Below are 17,456 nucleotides of genomic sequence, written 5' to 3'. Positions count from 1 at the left end.
GGCCTAGCCAGTCTCCTGATCTCAACCCCATAGAAAATCTTTGGAGGGAGTTGAAAGTCTGTGTTGCCCAGCGACAGCCCCAAAACATCACTGCTCTAGATGAGATCTGCATGGAGGAATGGGCCAAAATACCAGCAACAGTGTGTGAAAACCTTGTGAAGACTTACAGAAAACGTTTGACCTGTGTCATTGCCAACAAAGGGTATATAACAAAGTATTGAGAAACTTTTGTTATTGACCAAATACTTATTTTCCACCATAATTTGCAAATAAATTCATAAAAAATCCTACAATGTGATTTTCTGGAATTTTTTTTCTCATTTTGTCTGTCATATTTGACGTGTACCTATGATGAAAATTACAGGCCTCTCTCATCTTTTTAAGTGGGAGAACTTGCACAATTGGTGGCTGACTAAATACTTTTTTCCCCCACTGTATTCCAAATGAAATACAGACATATCTAATTTACATAATCATTCACACCCCTGAGTCAATACTTTGTAGAAGCACCTTTGGCAGTGATTACAGCTGTGAATTTTTCTGGATAAGTCTCTTAAGAGCTTTGCACACCTGGATTGTACAATATTTGCACATTATTATTTTACAAAATTCTTCAAGCTTTGTCAAGTTGGTTGGTGATCATTGCTAGACAACCATTTCCAAGTCTTACCATAGATTTTCAAGCAGATTTAAGTCAAAACTGTAATTAGGCCACTCAGGAACATTCAATGTCGTCTTGGTAAAGCAACTCCAGTGTATATTTGGCCTTGTGTTTTAGGGTATTGTCTAGCTGAAAGGCGAATTCATCTCCCAGTGTCTGGTGGAAAGCAGACTGAACCAGGTTTTCCTCTAAGATTTTGCCTGTGCTTAGCTCTATACCGTTTCTTTTTATCCTAAAACACTCCCTAGTCCTTGCCGATGACAAGCATACCCATACCATGATGCAGCCACCACCATGCTTGAAAATATGAAGAGTGGTACTTAGTGATGTGTTGGGTTGGATTTGCCCCAAACATAATGCTTTGTCTTCAGGACATAAAATACATTTCTTTGCCACATATTTTGCCGTTTTACTGAGTGCCTTTTTGCAAACAGGATGCATGTTTTGGAATATTTATATTGTGCACAGGCTTACTTCTTTTCACTCTGTCCTTTTAGGTTAGTATTGTGGAGTAACTAGAATGTTGATCCATCCTAATTTTTCTCCTTTCACAGCCATTAAACTCTGTGACTTTTTAAATAATAATAATAATAATTAGTCATTTAGCAGACGCTCTTATCCAGAGCGACTTACAGGAGCAATTAGGGTTAAGTGCCTTGCTCAAGGGCACATCGGCAGATTTTTCACCTAGTCGGCTCGGGGATTAGAACCAGCGACCTTTTGGTTACTGGCACAACGCTCTTAACCACTAAGCTACCTGCCGCCCATTTTAAAGTTATCATTGGCCTCGTGGTGAAATCCCTGAGCGGTTTCCTTCCTCTCCGGCAACGGAGTTAGGAAGGACGCCTGTATCTCTGTAGTGACTGGTTGTATTGATACACCATCCAAAGTATAATTAATAACTTCACCATGCTCAAAGGGATATTCAATGTCTGCTTTTTTATTTATACCAATAGGTGCCCTTCTTTGCGAGGTATTGGAAAACCTCCCTGGTCTTTGTGGTTGAATCTGTGTTTGAAATTCCCTGCTCAACTGAGGGACCTTACAGATATTTGTATGTGTGAGGTACAGAGATGAGGTAGTCATTAAGAAATCATGTTAAACAATATTATTGCACACAGAGTAAGTCCATGCAACTTATTATGTGACATGTTAAGCACATTTGTACTGAACTTATTTAGGCTTACCATAACAAGGGATGAAATACTTAGTGACTCAAGACATTTCAGCTTTTCATTTGTAATTAATTTGTAAACATTTCTAAAAACACAATTCCACTTTGACATTATGGGGTATTTTGTGTAGGCCAGTGTGACAAAACCTGCCCTCCAATACAATTTATACCCTGTTCCAGTTTCATAATAAGGTTACAGCAGTTAAGTGGATTGATATTTAGCCTGTGTTCTGTTCCCTTTGTGCAGGATGATGACCTGGAGGAGGGAGAGGTGAAGGACCCCATGGACAGGAAGATCAGACCCAGGCCCATCTGCCGGTTCTTTTTGAAAGGTACCTCAACATACTCTCCTGTGCACCACACGCGTGTAAAACACCTGTCTTAGTTATTACGAAACTACACTGTGAAAACATTGCGTGTGTAACTAGAGCATTCGATTCTACTCCAAAGACGTATCATGATGAAGGTAGAAGTGTAAGCCACTTTATCAGCAACACAAGCCTTGCATTTTGTTTCTTCACTGATATGCTGCTTCTCTAGCATGTGGAGCATGTCTCTTGTTGTTGAAATGTGTTCAGTGGTCCTTTTGAGGCAATGATATTGAAAACACTGGTTTCAGACAGCAGGGGGAAGCATTGTACTTCATATCTTACATGAAGATAATGTGGTAATGGAATAGTATTAGGAGCTAAAGCACATACAGCGATGATGGATGTCAATTTACATCCAACCACAATTTACTTCAAAGTATTTGTATTCAATAAACATAGGCTTTTTCCAATTCCCATGTATCCGTTATCACAAAAGGATACCAACTGTTCTGTTTTTCTTTCCCAGGTAACTGCACCTGGGGTATGAATTGTAGGTTCATCCATCCAGGGGTCAACGACAAGGGCAACTACTCTCTCATCTCCAAGCCAGATCCCTTCTCTCCCAACGGGGCACCACCTGGAGCACCCCACCCTCTCATGCCGGGCAATAACCCCTGGGTATGCACCACCCCTGACCTCTCACTGCCGCTGCATGGCTGTATTTGGACCTGAAGATAGTGTGCGTGTGTGTAGGCTACATGTGTGTAAATGCATGGTATTTATGTCTGTTACTGTCTTTTACCTCTGTCTCAGGGTGGACCTGCTGTTGAGGAGCTCCCTCCACCCCCTCCTCCAGTGGAGCCTCCTGTGGAGAGTGCCTGGGAGAGGGGTCTGAGACACGCCAAAGAGGTACAACACCCTCTCAGCTCTCACAAGCAACATGTACTCCTCTTCTGTACAGTTTGTTTCAGCACCAGCTGATTTCGTGTTTGATACTTTTTTTTATTAATATGTTTTCTGAGAGGTTCCCCTGCTACATTTGGCTCGTGAAGCCTCTTTATACTAATCAACGTGTGTGTGTAGCCACTTTATGGTGGTTTCAGTCAGTAGACTATAATTAATTCCTGGACTTTCCATGTACATGTTGCCCTATTCCTCTAGGTGTTGAAGAAAGCCACCATACGCAAAGAGCAGGAGCCGGACTTTGAGGAGAAACGATTTAACGTGACCATTGGAGAAGATGAGAGAGACTTTGACAAAGAGAACGACTTCTTCAGGGAACGCAGCTACCGCATCACCAGAGAAATCAGAGACCCAGGGTAAGCTCAATAGCTCTGGTCAAAAGAGAGACCTAAAGTCAGGGCAAAATATCTCACTTGTGGATGTTTTTAGACTACATCTCATGTTTAATACATTTATGGCCTTTCCCCTTAGTGATGTGGAGTTCAGAGACCCAGTCTATCCGTAAGTACAATGGAGGGGAAGTAGCAGCATCCTCTTTTCATGCAGCTCTTATCTTTACTTTCTCTTCACCAAACAACTCCTGTCATCAGCCACACATGGCCCTGCCATCAGCCACACATGGCCCTGCCATCAGCCACACATGGCCCTGCCATCAGCCACACATGGCCCTGCCATCAGCCACACATGGCCCTGCCATCAGCCACACATGGCCCTGCCATCAGCCACACATGGCCCTGCCATCAGCCACACATGGCCCTCTCATCCAATACCTTTCCTTCTGCTTGATTATCAGTGCCTTCTCTGCTGTGAGAAAACAGCTAGACTGTTATAATGATCAGCCCACTCCACTAGGCCTGATGGTGCATTTGTCACTGCATGTTTACTTATCGGATTAATTGTCTTTGATACAAGTATATGATACAGAGACTCATACATTCTATAGAGCATGCAGCTGCACAACAATATGAAACAAAGCTCTTATTTCCTATTTATCTATATACTTTGATTTCCCCTCACATGTTTGGGATCTCTTTTCAGTAACGACCCTTATGCTGATCCCTACTATGACTATGAGATGGAGGCCTTTTGGAGAGGGGGACAGTATGAGAACTTCAGAGTGCAGTACACAGAGACCCCTCTGCCCTACCACTACAGTGTGAGTACGCTCAAAGAGATGTCCACCCCTTAAGGACTACACGCCTTACAAATACATAGAGATATGAACTTTATTAATACAAAGAGATATTAACTTTATTAATACAAAGATATATTAACTTTATTACATGTAGGCCTATTGATTATCTTGAAGGACCCATTAAAGCAGCGTTGCTGTAGGACCATGACAGAGTGTTCACAAATCCATCTGTGTGAATGTTAGGAGCGTGAACGAGAGCGGGATCCGCGTGAGCGCCATCGCGACCGAGAGCGAGAGCGGGACCACCGCGAGCGAGAACGCCGGGTGAGAGAACGCGAGAGGGAAAGAGAGAGGGAGCGAGAGAAGGAGAGGATGCGCCGAAAGGAGGAGTGGGAGAGGGATCGCATGAAGCGTGATGAGAAGGAAAGGCCCATCAGGGAGCGGCCACCACGGGAACCTCAGGAGAAGAAGGAGGGGGAGGACAAGCACCCAAAAGGTTCCCCCAGGTCCCCCACCGACACCAACATGCCCCCCAAGTGAGTAGCATGTCCTCTACAATCATGTCCTCTAGACACAGCAGTTAACACACCTCAGTGAGAGACCCTGACTTGACTAAGATTAGACCCCCTCTCTCTCTAGGGTTAGATATAGTACACAACTCTTATGGAAGTTTGGGGTTTTCTCTCAGACTGTGTCATGGCTGTAAACATGACACCTGCTGTGGCTGGCCATAAACACCTGTCCCGCCACAACAAAGCTCAGTGAACATTTATAGTTCAGTTTTCCAGGGTCTGGTCATAGAGTTGTTATCTTTTGACATCCAATGTAAAATATATTTTGTATTTGACCGGGATATTAACATTATAACACTGATTCCTGGTCAGTTTGAAGGCACATTGAAACTCAATCACCCACTAAGACCCCATTTATATTCCTTTTCAAACCATAGGGTCCTCTTAGTGGCTTATCTAAAATTCACTGTGGTGTTTGAACATAGCTCTTCCTAGGACAGAGAAAAAAGAGGCCTCCTGTTACAGACACAAGCAGCAGCTTAGGGGAAGAGTGTAAGATGTGCAACATTTATTCAGGAATATACATGCCTCAGACACGAGCCTGCGGTGTGTGAATTACATACAAGTGAATTAAAATCATAACTGTGACCCACTCCAGGAAACTGCTAGGGTTATACCGCCTTAAAAAAAAAAAAAAAAAACATTAAAAGGACCCTCTCTGGCCTTACAGTCTATTCTAGACTGAAGTGTCTTAACCCTTGCAGAGAAATGTTTGACTATGTGTACTGAAGTCTAACACTTGATGTAAACGTTAGGCTACATTTATTTATGCAGCATTTTATGCAGTTGGCCTATATGTGGGTGACTGTGTATGCATGTTCATATGTAAACTAGGATCTGATTGCATCTTGATTTTGGAGTTGGTCTCTGGAAGAAACATGATAGTGAAACGATTAGTTACCGGAGTGTAACTCCAGTTCTATGAGTGGAGCGGAGCCCCATAGGGGAGCTCAGCTCCTAGTGGTTTACCCTCTGCCCTAAGGCAGCAGCAGCCTGAGACAAAATTATGCACACACCTACAGCCAATAGGAGTACAGGTGTCCCTATAAGAGGGGATGCCTCCCCTCAATCAGCCTCCCGAGATATTTTTCTTCAGCGAGACTAGAGAGGGTCGGCAGGGCCTTAAGTCCTATGGGGCTCCGCTCCACTCATAGAACTGGAGTTACACTCCGGTAACTAATCGTTCTATATCGTGGAGCTCCGCCCCATAGGGGAGCTCTGCTCCTAGTGGTTTAAGGCGGAGCGTAGCGCTCCAAAATGTACTCCCTGCCGAGCCTAACACTTCCCATCGAAACGAGAAAGTCAGGCCTAGCAATGGCTGCAACCGAGTCCCGCAGTACTGCAACTAAAAACCCCTACGGGTGTCACAATATACCGCGTCATCGGTTAAAAGACCCGCCCCACCTAGTCCAATGGCAATGCCAATGACTAGTGGGCAGATCACCAGAATAGAAGCCATACTAATCTGTACTAGCAGATAGATGTGCCTCAATATCCTGTGAAAACACTACCGCCCACTAATGGAATGACACCAAGTGTCACTCTACATTGTAAACGCGGTAGACCGCCTCACTCACTCAATGGAATCCCAGAGATTAGTGGACAGGAACAAAAACATGAGTCATACTAACTGAACAAGCAGATAGATGACCTCACATTCTGTTAATCAACGCATGCCTCTACTGTACTGACCCTGTCAGTCAGGGTTCATGCCACAAAATGTTTTCTTATCCAAAGCGGACCTGATGGAAACCCTGTCCATAGTCCTGCTTTTCCCTCTCTTCCTAGCTCAAGATCTCCCTTCAGCTATGCTGAGTACAGACCGAGCCAAAGAGTTAGAAAACACATCTGTCAAAAACACGTCTTCCTAACCAAAGCGGACCTGATGGAAACCTGTGTCCACAGTCCTGCTTCTCCTCTCTTTCTTGCTCAAGATCTCCCTTCAGCCACGCTGAGTACAGATCGAGCCAGAGAATTAGAAGACATATCTAAGAGATAGAAACGGATAAATGGAGACGGCGTCGACCAGGATGCTGCTCTACAGATATCCTCTACCCCTGTTCCTCTGAAAAGGGCAGTAGAAGCCGCTACTCCACGAGTGGAGTGAGCTCTGATACCCTGAGGCAATTGCCGCCCTGCTGCCTCATAAGCTGTCTCAATGCCTTCACAAAGCCAGTGAGACAACCTCTGTTTTGAAAGTGGTCTACCTAGTGCAGCCGCACCGTGACACACAAACAACTGAGGCGATGACCTAATCGCTGCTGTGCGCTCGACGTAACACGCCAAAGCGCGTACCGGGCACAGGCGATGGAGCTTTTCCTCACTCCTCTCTCTATGAGGAGGAGGAGAAAAAGCCCACAGCTCCACGGTCTGTGACCTATATGAACTCTTAATAACCTTCGGCACAAATGCCGGGTTAGGACGTAACACTGCTTTGCTCAGGTCACCATTGATGGCCAAGCAGTCAGGTCTCGTCGAAAGAGCACACAAATCACTGACCCGCTTAGCTGTAGTCAAAGCGAGCAACAGTGCTGTCTTTATAGACAGCATCTTGAGGGGTATTTGATTCAATGGCTCGAACGGCGACTTACATAGCGCTTCGAGTACCAAAGCCAAATCCCACTGAGGAAGCGTGACTCTAGGTGTTGGCCTAAGTCGCCGCGTTCCTAATAGGAAGCGTTTCACTAGAGGGTGGCTAAAGACATTGTCTCTGTCAAAACCCTCATGACAAGCTGAAATCGCTGCTGCAAACACTCTAATCGTGGCAGGCGATTTTTGCTTATCAAACATGAGCTATAGAAAAGAGAGAATACTCTCCACCTGACAGCTCATGGGGTCTACACCATCGTGAAAACACGTTCCATCTACTGGCATACATCTTAGAAGTGGAACTGGCACGTGAACCCTGTATGGTCCTGATCACTGCATCAGATAACCCACGGCGCTCTGGCCTGTCCCTCTCAGCAGCCAGGCCTTCAGTGGTTGGCCGATTATGGGCAATTTCCCTATCGTGCCAGCCGCCTGAGACAACGCATCCCGTCGATGTGGAATTGGCCAAGGTGGCGCAATCAACATCTGACTCATCTCCGCAAACCAAGGAGCCCCCGGGCGATCGGGCGCTATCAGTATCACTGACAGCCCCCCTGACCTCACCCTGGCTAGCAGTGGGAGAATGCACGACAGCGGAGGGAATGCATACAGGAGAACTCTCGGCCACGGTTGGTGCGCAAAGGCGTCCCTTCCCAGTGGCGGTTCGTCCTGTTCCCTCAGAGAGAACCACAGAGGACATTGCGCGTTCACGCGTGACGCGAATAGGTCCATCTCGGCTCTCCCGAATTGTTCCCAAATCTGGAGAACAATGTCTGGATGCAGACACCACTCGTCGTCTCGAGGACCCCCTCTTGACATGAGGTCTGCTCCTACGTTCAAGTAGCCCGGAATGTGTGCTGCTCTCAATGAGCGAAGGTGCTCATGAGCCCACAGCCACAATTCCTCTGCCGCCCGATGGAGAGCAGGAGACCTGACTCCTCCTTGGCGATTTATGTGGGCTACTGTGGTCCGGTTGTCTGACCAGACCAGCACATCGCGACCCCGAAGGGTAGACGCGAAGTGGGTCAGAACCAGTTGAACCGTTTCCAACTCCAGGAGGTTGATGTGACGACCTGATTGAGGCCACACACCTCATATCGCTTGTGTCTGACATGTCCCTCCCCATCCCGTTAGGGACGCATCCGTGAATACTGGGATGTGAGAGGACACCTTTCCTATCGGGACTCTGTGCGTGAGAACGCGCGAGTTTCTCCAATAGTTTAGGTCTGCACTGAGTGAGAGGGGAACCACCACCAACCGATGACGTTGACGCAATGGGTCTAGTCTTAGTTGGGCGAACCATCGCTGCATCCTGCGCATATGCAGGAGTCCCAGCGGAACCACAGAGTGGGCTGACGACATGAGACCCAAAAGTGACATGATCGACAGCGCCGTCACCGTGTGATTCGGACGACACTTCCTTAGGGCTAGCAACAAGGCTACCCTTCGGGGGTCCGAAATTCGAGCCCTCATCCTCACAGTGTCTAGCTGTATCCCCAGGTAGACAATCTGATGAGTGGGCCAGGGCGCGCTCTTTTTCCAATTCACAGCAAACCCCAGACATGTGAGATGCATCACTGTCTGTGTTGTGTGAGTGATCGCCAGCTCTGCTGACGGGGCGAGAACCAGTAGGTCGTCCAGGTAGGCTAGTAGCCGTATTCCCTGACGACGCAACGGTTCCAATGCCGCCTCCACACACTTGGAAAATGTGCGAGGTGCCAGGGCGTACCCAAATGGCATCCTCATGTATTCGTACGCCACCCCTTGAAAGGCGAACCGCAGAAAGTTCCTGTGACGCGGCTGAACCGGCACATGAAAGTACGCGTCCTTTAGGTCTATGCTCGTACAAAAGTCCCCTCTCTGGACACATTCCAGCAGACGTTTTGTCGTTAGCATTCGGAAGGGCCGTTTGGTTATGCTCTCGTTGAGAATGCGTAAATCCAAAATCGGCCTCACTCCCCCCGTCTTTTTGGGCACTAGGAAATAAGGCGAATATAGCCCTTTGTTCCTTTGCTCCCGGGGAACTACTGTCACCGCCTCCTTCGCCAAAAGTTCCGTAATCTCTGTCATCAGAGCGGCCACTTTGTCTGGCGTTTTCATCACCGTCTCCACCACTCCCCTGAACGGGGGTGGGGTCCGGTGGAATTGGAGAGCATAACCCTTCTGCAACGTCTGTTCTAGCCAGCGTGAGAGGGTGCAGCTTCTTCGCCACTGCCAGCAATGCAGAGAAAGTGGCTGGGCGCGAAGCTGTGGTGCATCCAGTAGGAAGGACCTGTATTCCTCTATGGCCCTTACCGCCACTGTTCCCCAACATTGAAGTGGTGGAACAGCCCAAGGTGGGCCTCCTGTGAAAGGGAGAGGAACTATCAATGCGTTCTGAGAAAGAAAGAGGAGTAGGGACGTCGGTTAAACCCGTAACCGTCGTATTCCTGCCCTCCTTGAACGCATCGCGGGTCTGAATTGCGCTGACCGAGGCCACAGCCTGCGGCAGGGCACCATCCCCAGCAAGCGATTGCGTCTTCTTAGGTGACTGCAATTCGCTATCAGAGCCCTTCACTACAGTACTCCTAGAAGTCTGTAGTATGAGGTCTCTATGAGGTAAAACAAGGCGGCGCCTTGATACCTTCTTAACTTTCACCTTCTGTGTGTGTTCAACTCTGCACCCCTGGTGGGTTGATTCACGCTCAGTGTGGTGAGTACTGGCTCGTTCTGTCAGGGGAGCTGATACTTTGGTTATACCCATAACGCTAGTAATCCTGCCCTCCGTGAACGTAGCATGGGTCTGAATCGCATTAACCGAGACCTTGGTCTGCGATAATGCGCCGTCCCCAGATAGCTGCTGTGTTACAATGCCTGGGGGCGCCGATACTCTGGGCACCTTGGTGACCGCGGTAATCGGGCCCTCCGTGAACGCAGCATGGGTCTGGCTCGTACTAGTGGAGACCTTAGTCTGTGCTAGTGCGCCATCCCCAAATAGCGGCTGCGTCCTCATGTCAGAATCTGACCGGGACTGCTGCCTTCTATGTAAAGCACTTCTTATACGTGAAATGTGATGTGACGACCTGATTGAGGTCTTCTGGATACCTACTCTTAGTGCCTGTTCAGCAACGCACCCTCGGTGGGCTGAACGGCTCTTAGAGTGGTAAGGAAGAGAGGGTGAGATTTGAACGCTCTCAGACGTATTATGCAAAAGAGGCTATTTTTTGACAAAGTCAGGTGGAGCCAACTCTTTATTAAACACATCAACAAAGGCATTTACATCAACACCCATCCCTTCAACCGAAGGGTGGGGGGGAACAGTGGGCACGTTCGACACCATCGATGCGTCCTCCATCCTCTCCCCCGCGTCCCGTCACGTACGCCTCCTCTTGCCTCCCTTGGAGGGCCAGGTCGGCGTCCTCGTCACCTCCCTCGCCGGCTGTAGTGGGGCTACCGTAGCTGCTGGGAGGGCCGGGCCCGTTCCCTTGCTGCTCGTGGCCGCCGGATGACGCCGATTACGCCGCCTCGTCGTAGACCCCGGTCTACTTAGAGGGGCGGAGGTAGATGGCCTTTGGGGAGGAGGGGGGCCGAGTCGTCCTGCCAACGGCAGGTGCTTGGCCAACTGCTTCTTCTCCTCCTCTAACTTAGAAAAACGCTCCGTCGCCTCTTTGACTGCGACCCCAAAGAGGCCGTCGTCAGAGAGGGGGGCGTTCAAGAGAGACGTCCTGTCTGCCTCTTTCATGGATGTCAATGACAACCAGAGGTGTCGTTCCCCGACCACCGAAGTGGCCATGGACCTCCCCGCGCAGACTGCGGACGCCTGTGTCAGGTGGAGTATGGCGCCAGAAATTCTGGACGCCTCCTCCACCTCCTCCGGTGCCAGCTCTGTCTTACCCGTGGTTAAACGGGACAGAGAGGCCGCCAAGAGGGCAATGTTGTTAGCTGCTGCTACAGCTTGGGCTCCCAACCCAAAGGACTTCTCTAACAGCGACGCTGTGAGTCGGTCCTTCTGGGATGGCAACGTGGCCTTCTTGGAAGAGGGCCAAGGGCTCGAACCCGGTACGAGATACGCCGCCATGGCGCTCTCTAACCTGGGGATTCCCTGACCCTGAAACCTTCCTTCCACTCTCGTGAATGGGAGATACGCTTTTACAGGCGAACGCGCCGCTAAAGGTGCCTCCCACGAGCCCTCAACGTACCTAGCCAAAGAAGGCATGGCAGGAGCCACTGGCTCTGCCGCCTTCCTTGGCCTGGAATAAGGACCGCCCTCCATCATATCAACCTCCGGTGCGGAGGGAAGAGGGGGCAGCCTTATTACCAGCCGTTGAGCAGCTCTCTCAATGAGACCCGGAAAATCCGATCTCAGAGAGGCTGCAGCGAAAGAGAGAGCTTCTGATCTCTCAGAGCTCGTATCCCCTTCTCTATAGGGACTATAAGCCCTCTCGCTCTCCAAAGGAAAGGGGGGCTTGAAAGTATGAGGGACGGGGTCCGACTGTTCCATTGGAATGCCAGACCCCTCAAAGTCCCTATCTTCCCCCGAGTCTGTGCCGTCGGACGACGCCTCTGAAGCAGAGGCTAGTATCGACAACACATCCTCAAGGGGGATGTCCTCCCTGAAAAACGCCCAACGCTGCTTCCTCTCCTTTAAAGAAAGGAGGGCGCAGGAGGCGCAATTCGGGGGACTGCAGATGCCTTCCTTGGCATGCTGGGATCCCAAACACACGAAACATAGGTCGTGGTGGTCACCGGCCGCCATGGAAGTGCATCTGCACTGAGCTCTGAAAAGAGCTTTTGGGGGTGGAAAATCTCCCGGTGTGCTCATTTAGACGACGTTGATGACTGGAATATCAACGGCGTTTTTTCGTCCTGAGTCTTCGTGCTTCGTCTCTTCTTGGCTCTTCAGTCTAGTCATCCAGTCGCTGAAGAAAAAGGGAGGCTGATTGAGGGGAGGCATCCCCTCTTATAGGGACACCTGTACTCCTATTGGCTGTAGGTGTGTGCATAATTTTGTCTCAGGCTGCTGCTGCCTTAGGGCAGAGGGTAAACCACTAGGAGCAGAGCTCCCCTATGGGGCGGAGCTCCACGATATAGAACCACAGGTTTTTGGTGGTGGATGGAATTTATTGCACGTTTATTGATTGGGCTTTTTGGGGGGGTGGGACAGAAAGCTGTTGCAAAAATATTTTGACATGATTTAGACATTGGCTGATGTAGACTTTGTACTTTTGACTCCCCCCTTCAATAGAACTGGGGGATATGGACAAAAATTCATTTTGCGATAAATTGCCTGAATTGATGCAATAACGATAAATAGAATATTAAGTTTATAACAATGTGCATCAGTCTTTTTTTAATGATCCTTTGAACTACTACTACTAGTTTGATGATTGTAGCCATCAATTGTCTCATTAAGTCACCCATAGTAGCAAACTTATTTCATTTTAAACTTCACATTTTTCTAGTATAGGACGATATCATCAAAATGCCTGAGATAAGTGATCAGCATGGTTGGTGTCGATAGTTTTCGGTTTATCGTCCCAGCTCTACCCTCTGCTCCCTAAATTGTGTATAGTAGTGACGCTGTCACATGATCAGTTTTCACTGAGCAATGACGATTAATAGATTGCACATGCACTAGTATATTCATTTAGCAGCAGCTGCCACCACGCTCCAAAACTCCCCAAAATTATGATACAAAAATTAAATAACTAAAAATAATTTTTGGTATGGTAAAACATTTTCAGTGTAAACTTAAACGACTAAAACCTGATTTAAAGTATGTAGAAAATATAATGGAGCAATATATCTTTTTAATAAGATCACCTCTGAGAACTAACAATCACCAAAATAAAAATTAGACAGTCAGGGTAGATCTAAAATTCCCAGCATGCCATTGATTTAGTTATGTTTGAGTCACTCAGATAGCATAAAATCAATCATAAGCCATGGCGAAATGTGTAGAATGGCAGGAAATTAGCTTTAGAATAGCAAAAAAAAATCTCTGCGGCCAAGAGGAGGTCCTCTAAAATGTTTGGTCAGAGGCGGCGCCGTCCCACAGTTGACAGTGCATGTCAGAGCAAAAACCAAGCCATGAGGTCGACGGAATTGTCCATAGAGCTCCGAGACAGGATTGTGTCGGCACAGATCTGGGGAAGGGTACTAAAAAATGTCTGCAGCATTGAAGGTCCCCAAGAACACAGTGGCCTTCATCATTCTTAAATGGAAGAAGTTTGGAACCACCAAGACTCTTCCTAGAGCTTGCCGCCCGGCCAAACTGGGCAATCGGGTGAGAAGGGCCTTGATCAGGTAGGTGACCAAGAACCCGATGGTCACTCTGACAGAGCTCCAGAGTTCCTCTGTCGAGATGGGAGAACCTTCCAGAAGGACAACCATCGGTGCAGCACTCCACCAATCAGGCCTTTATGGTAGAGTGGCCAGAGGGAAGCCACTCCTCAGTAAAAGGCACATGACAGCCCACTTGGAGTTTGACAAAATGCGTCAGTCTCTCAAACCATGAGAAACAAGATTCTCTGGTCTGATGAAACCAAGCCTGAATGCCAAGCGTCACGTCTGGAGGAAACCTGGCACCATCCCTACGGTGAAGCATGGTGGTGGCAGCATAATGCTGTGGGGATGTTTTTCAGAGGCAGGGACTGGGAGACTAGTCACGATCGAGGCAAAGATGAACGGAGCAAAGTACAGAGGTCCTTGATGAAAACCTGCTCCAGAGCGCTCAGGACCTCAGACTGGGGCGAAGGTTCACCTTCCAACAGGATAACGCAGGAGTGGCTTCGGGACAAGTCTCTGAATGTTCTTGAGTGGCCCAGCCAGAGCCCGGACTTGAACCCGATCGAACATCTCTGGAGAGACCTGACATAGCTGTGCAGCAACGATCCCCATCCAACCTGACAGAGCTTGAGAGGATCTGCAGAGAAGAATGGGAGAAACTCCCCAAAAACAGGTGTGTCAAGCTTCTAGCGTCATGCCCAAGAAGACTCAAGGCTGTAATCGCTGCCAAAGGTGCTTCAACAAAGTAATGAGTAAAGGATCTGAATACTTATGTAAATGTGATATTTCTGTTGATTTTATATTTTTTTATACATTTGCAAACATTTTGAAAAACCTGTTTTTGCTTTGTCATTATGGGGTATTGTGTGTAGATTGATGAGGGGGGGGGGAAACAATTTAATCCATTTTAGAATAAGGCTGTAACATAACAAAATGTGGAAGAAGTGAAGGTCTGAATACTTTCTTAATGTACTGTAAGTTAACAGAGCTGTCGGCACCTAACGATAACAGGTTAACAGGGAGCTGGAGGGCAGCTATTGGTCATACTCCACACTACTTCCATATCATTAGAGGCACATGCGTAGAGAATTGATTCATGTATGACGGTGGAAAGTATTTGGTTTCTGTTTCTATGGAATGGGAATACTCCAACACACAGTGTCACAGGCAAAATGGTTCCCTGATCTTCATTCCAAACTGCATTGTTTGAATCTTTCCAGGTTTTTGTGTTCACATCTTATCATAACTTACCACCCACTATCTAGAATTTGTGAAACTTAGACAAACTCTTCCTTTATTCTATTGTTTATCATTTGCTCATGTTTGTTACCACTTATTGAGATCATAATTGGCTCAACTCACGTTTGTGTTTTGCTGTCATATTTCATCACAAGTTATGCAAATTCTGAACCTGTTGGTTAAGAAGGGGTTTGGCATTTGTTTTCCTGTTTACAAGTTTGTGATGTTGACCTGAAATCATAATCCCCTATGACTGAGCTTAACCCTGGCTGAGTTTCATTGTTGACTTAGCATTGATTCACACAGGAAGTCATTCATTTTTCACTGTTCTATTTCTCAATGTTGAGTGCCTAGTTTCTGGGTTTGTTTGGAAAGGGTGGGGAGGGAGGAGTTTTGAAGACGAAACGTGATGCGACTTGCCAATCCTGTCCGTCATGTCAGACATGCAGTATCTGTTATTATCATTGAGTGGCTGTGTTCCTTGCAGTGTCTCATTGAGTGGCCATGTTCTGTGCAGTGTGCAGCGGCTAGCTCCACTCAGAAAACCCACCAAGGTAGCTCTCTATGCTAGCGTCTATTTCAGTGAGTCAGTTGAGGAAGCATAAAAGAAAAATAGCCCTCCTGGGACCCTGCTTACATGTCTAATGTTGGTGCCTTGACGAAGGTGAAACCCCAATGGAGGGCACCAGTTATGTTTCAGTAAGGGTAGGCCTAGATGTCATGGCTTTCCCTGGTTTTGTCTGGTCAACTGTTGGGATTCCGGCCAAAGAAATGGAGGGACAAAAAGGGGCAAAACAGGGAATTTCCAAACAATGGGGGGTTTGTATAGATCAGTATCAAGTGTCCACATTGATATGCCTTAAATAATGGTCAATAATCCTGTGCCATTCCCACACCTATTTTTAAACATTCTGGTAAACAAACATATTTTACTAGCTTTGTCTGAACGTGCGAATGCTCAGGGTTGGGTAACTCATATTCTGACATTTTCCATTCACAAGAAGCAACAAAAAACTGTTGGCTTTCTATTCAAAAGAAGTATATATTGAGATATCAGCTTTGCCAAACAACAGTCTAGTGGTATGATGGTAAATCTTAAGGACATTTAATTTTTTCCACAAACCAGGAAATTGCGTATTGAAAGGAATTTTGAGAACTATAAATAGCCTATCATGCTTCTATTTTTAGCCCCTGTAATATATATAGGCTACTGGCTATGTTTCGTGCTTGCTTTTGGGCTCCCGAGTGGCGCAGCGGTCTAAGGCACTACATCTCGGTGCTTGAGGCGTCACTACAGACCCCCTGGTTCGATTCCAGGCTGTATCACAACTGGCCGTGATTGGGAGTCCCATAGGGCGGCGCACAATTGGCCCAGCGTAGTCCGGGTTTGGCCGGTGTAGGCCGTCATTGTAAATAAGAATTTGTTCTTAACTGACTTGCCTAGTTAAAGACCTGCTTAATGTTTCTCCCCAGGAGTGCGTATCAGTGTGTGTATTTTAGTGATGTTATCATCTTCAGTCCCAGTCGTTCAATAGTGGACTGACCCTGTTGCTTTTCACAGTCCTTCACTATTCCTATCAATGAAGGCATTGAATAAACTTCACATACCACGCTTACGTGCATGAATAGAAATGTGGTACGTGTCGTGCACATTCCTACGCCTTAGCAGGTTGTATCAAGCACTGATGCAATTAAACCATTTTAAAATGGTTGAACTTCTATAGACCAGCAATAATTTACCTTACACTATACAGTAGCCTATACAGTGTCAGTAAGGCACCAGTCCCTTCACTGATTGATCTGAGGTTAAAGGCTGCGATGTCTCAACATCCTCTCCGTAGAGGGATTGGTTTGGGTGTTTTGTCTCCGATCTTAACTTGTCTGTGACAGCTAAATCAGGGCCAGATCGTGTAGTGTATGCCCGGCTTAAGTTTTGTACACTGAGCAGTGACTAATATCAGGTTGCATGCACTAAGACGCCCACAGATTATAGTTAGTGTTTTGTGTCATAGTCTCAAGTGCAATACTTCATCCTCAAGTACTTCCTTCCATCAGTTGGCTCAGCTTGGAAGTTTAGCTGAGCTGTGCACCCCCCCACCTTCACCTATGGCCACTGATGTTTGGGAAAGTTTCCCATGATGTAACCTTTGTTGTCCTGTCTCCATTGGGGAGCCAAGTTAACAGAGCTGTCAGCACCTAAAGATAACAGGTTAACAGGAAGCTGGAGGGCAGCTATTGGTCATACTCCACACTACTTCCATATCATTAGTGAGGCACATGCTTAGAAAATGTATTCATGTATGACTGCAAGACGCTGGAAAGTATTTGGTTTCTGTTTCTAAAGAATGGGAATCCTCCAATGTCACAGATAGGGCTGACCCCATTTAGTGAAGTGGTTGATTGTTTGGTCGATAGGCTGTTGGTCGACTAAGATTTTTTTTTTGTCGAGCAGTGGCAAATATATATATATATATATAAATTGTTATGGCACACAAGACACCTGTCTGATTCAGGCCTGTCTGAGTGGACTAATCCATTGCGGAGG

At 47.2% G+C, this 17,456-nt stretch overlaps 1 protein-coding gene across 1 annotated transcript in view; it reads left to right on the top strand.

The window, feature by feature from the left end:
* Positions 1 to 17,456, top strand: part of zc3h18 (zinc finger CCCH-type containing 18) — a 35,509-nt gene that overhangs the window by 5,361 nt on the left and 12,692 nt on the right. Inside the window, exons 3-9 of the mRNA XM_084171643.1 lie at positions 2,083 to 2,167; positions 2,673 to 2,824; positions 2,960 to 3,055; positions 3,308 to 3,465; positions 3,581 to 3,610; positions 4,148 to 4,265; positions 4,488 to 4,780. Of these exons, the coding sequence (XP_084027769.1) occupies positions 2,083 to 2,167; positions 2,673 to 2,824; positions 2,960 to 3,055; positions 3,308 to 3,465; positions 3,581 to 3,610; positions 4,148 to 4,265; positions 4,488 to 4,780 (932 nt within the window). The remainder of the gene's footprint in view (positions 1 to 2,082; positions 2,168 to 2,672; positions 2,825 to 2,959; positions 3,056 to 3,307; positions 3,466 to 3,580; positions 3,611 to 4,147; positions 4,266 to 4,487; positions 4,781 to 17,456) is intronic.

The sequence above is a fragment of the Coregonus lavaretus genome (genome assembly GCF_964263955.1).
Source record: "Coregonus lavaretus genome assembly, chromosome: 11".
NCBI lineage: Eukaryota > Metazoa > Chordata > Actinopteri > Salmoniformes > Salmonidae > Coregonus > Coregonus lavaretus.
Note: the sequence above shows the minus strand (reverse complement) of the source record. Positions and strands in the feature narration are given on the sequence as shown.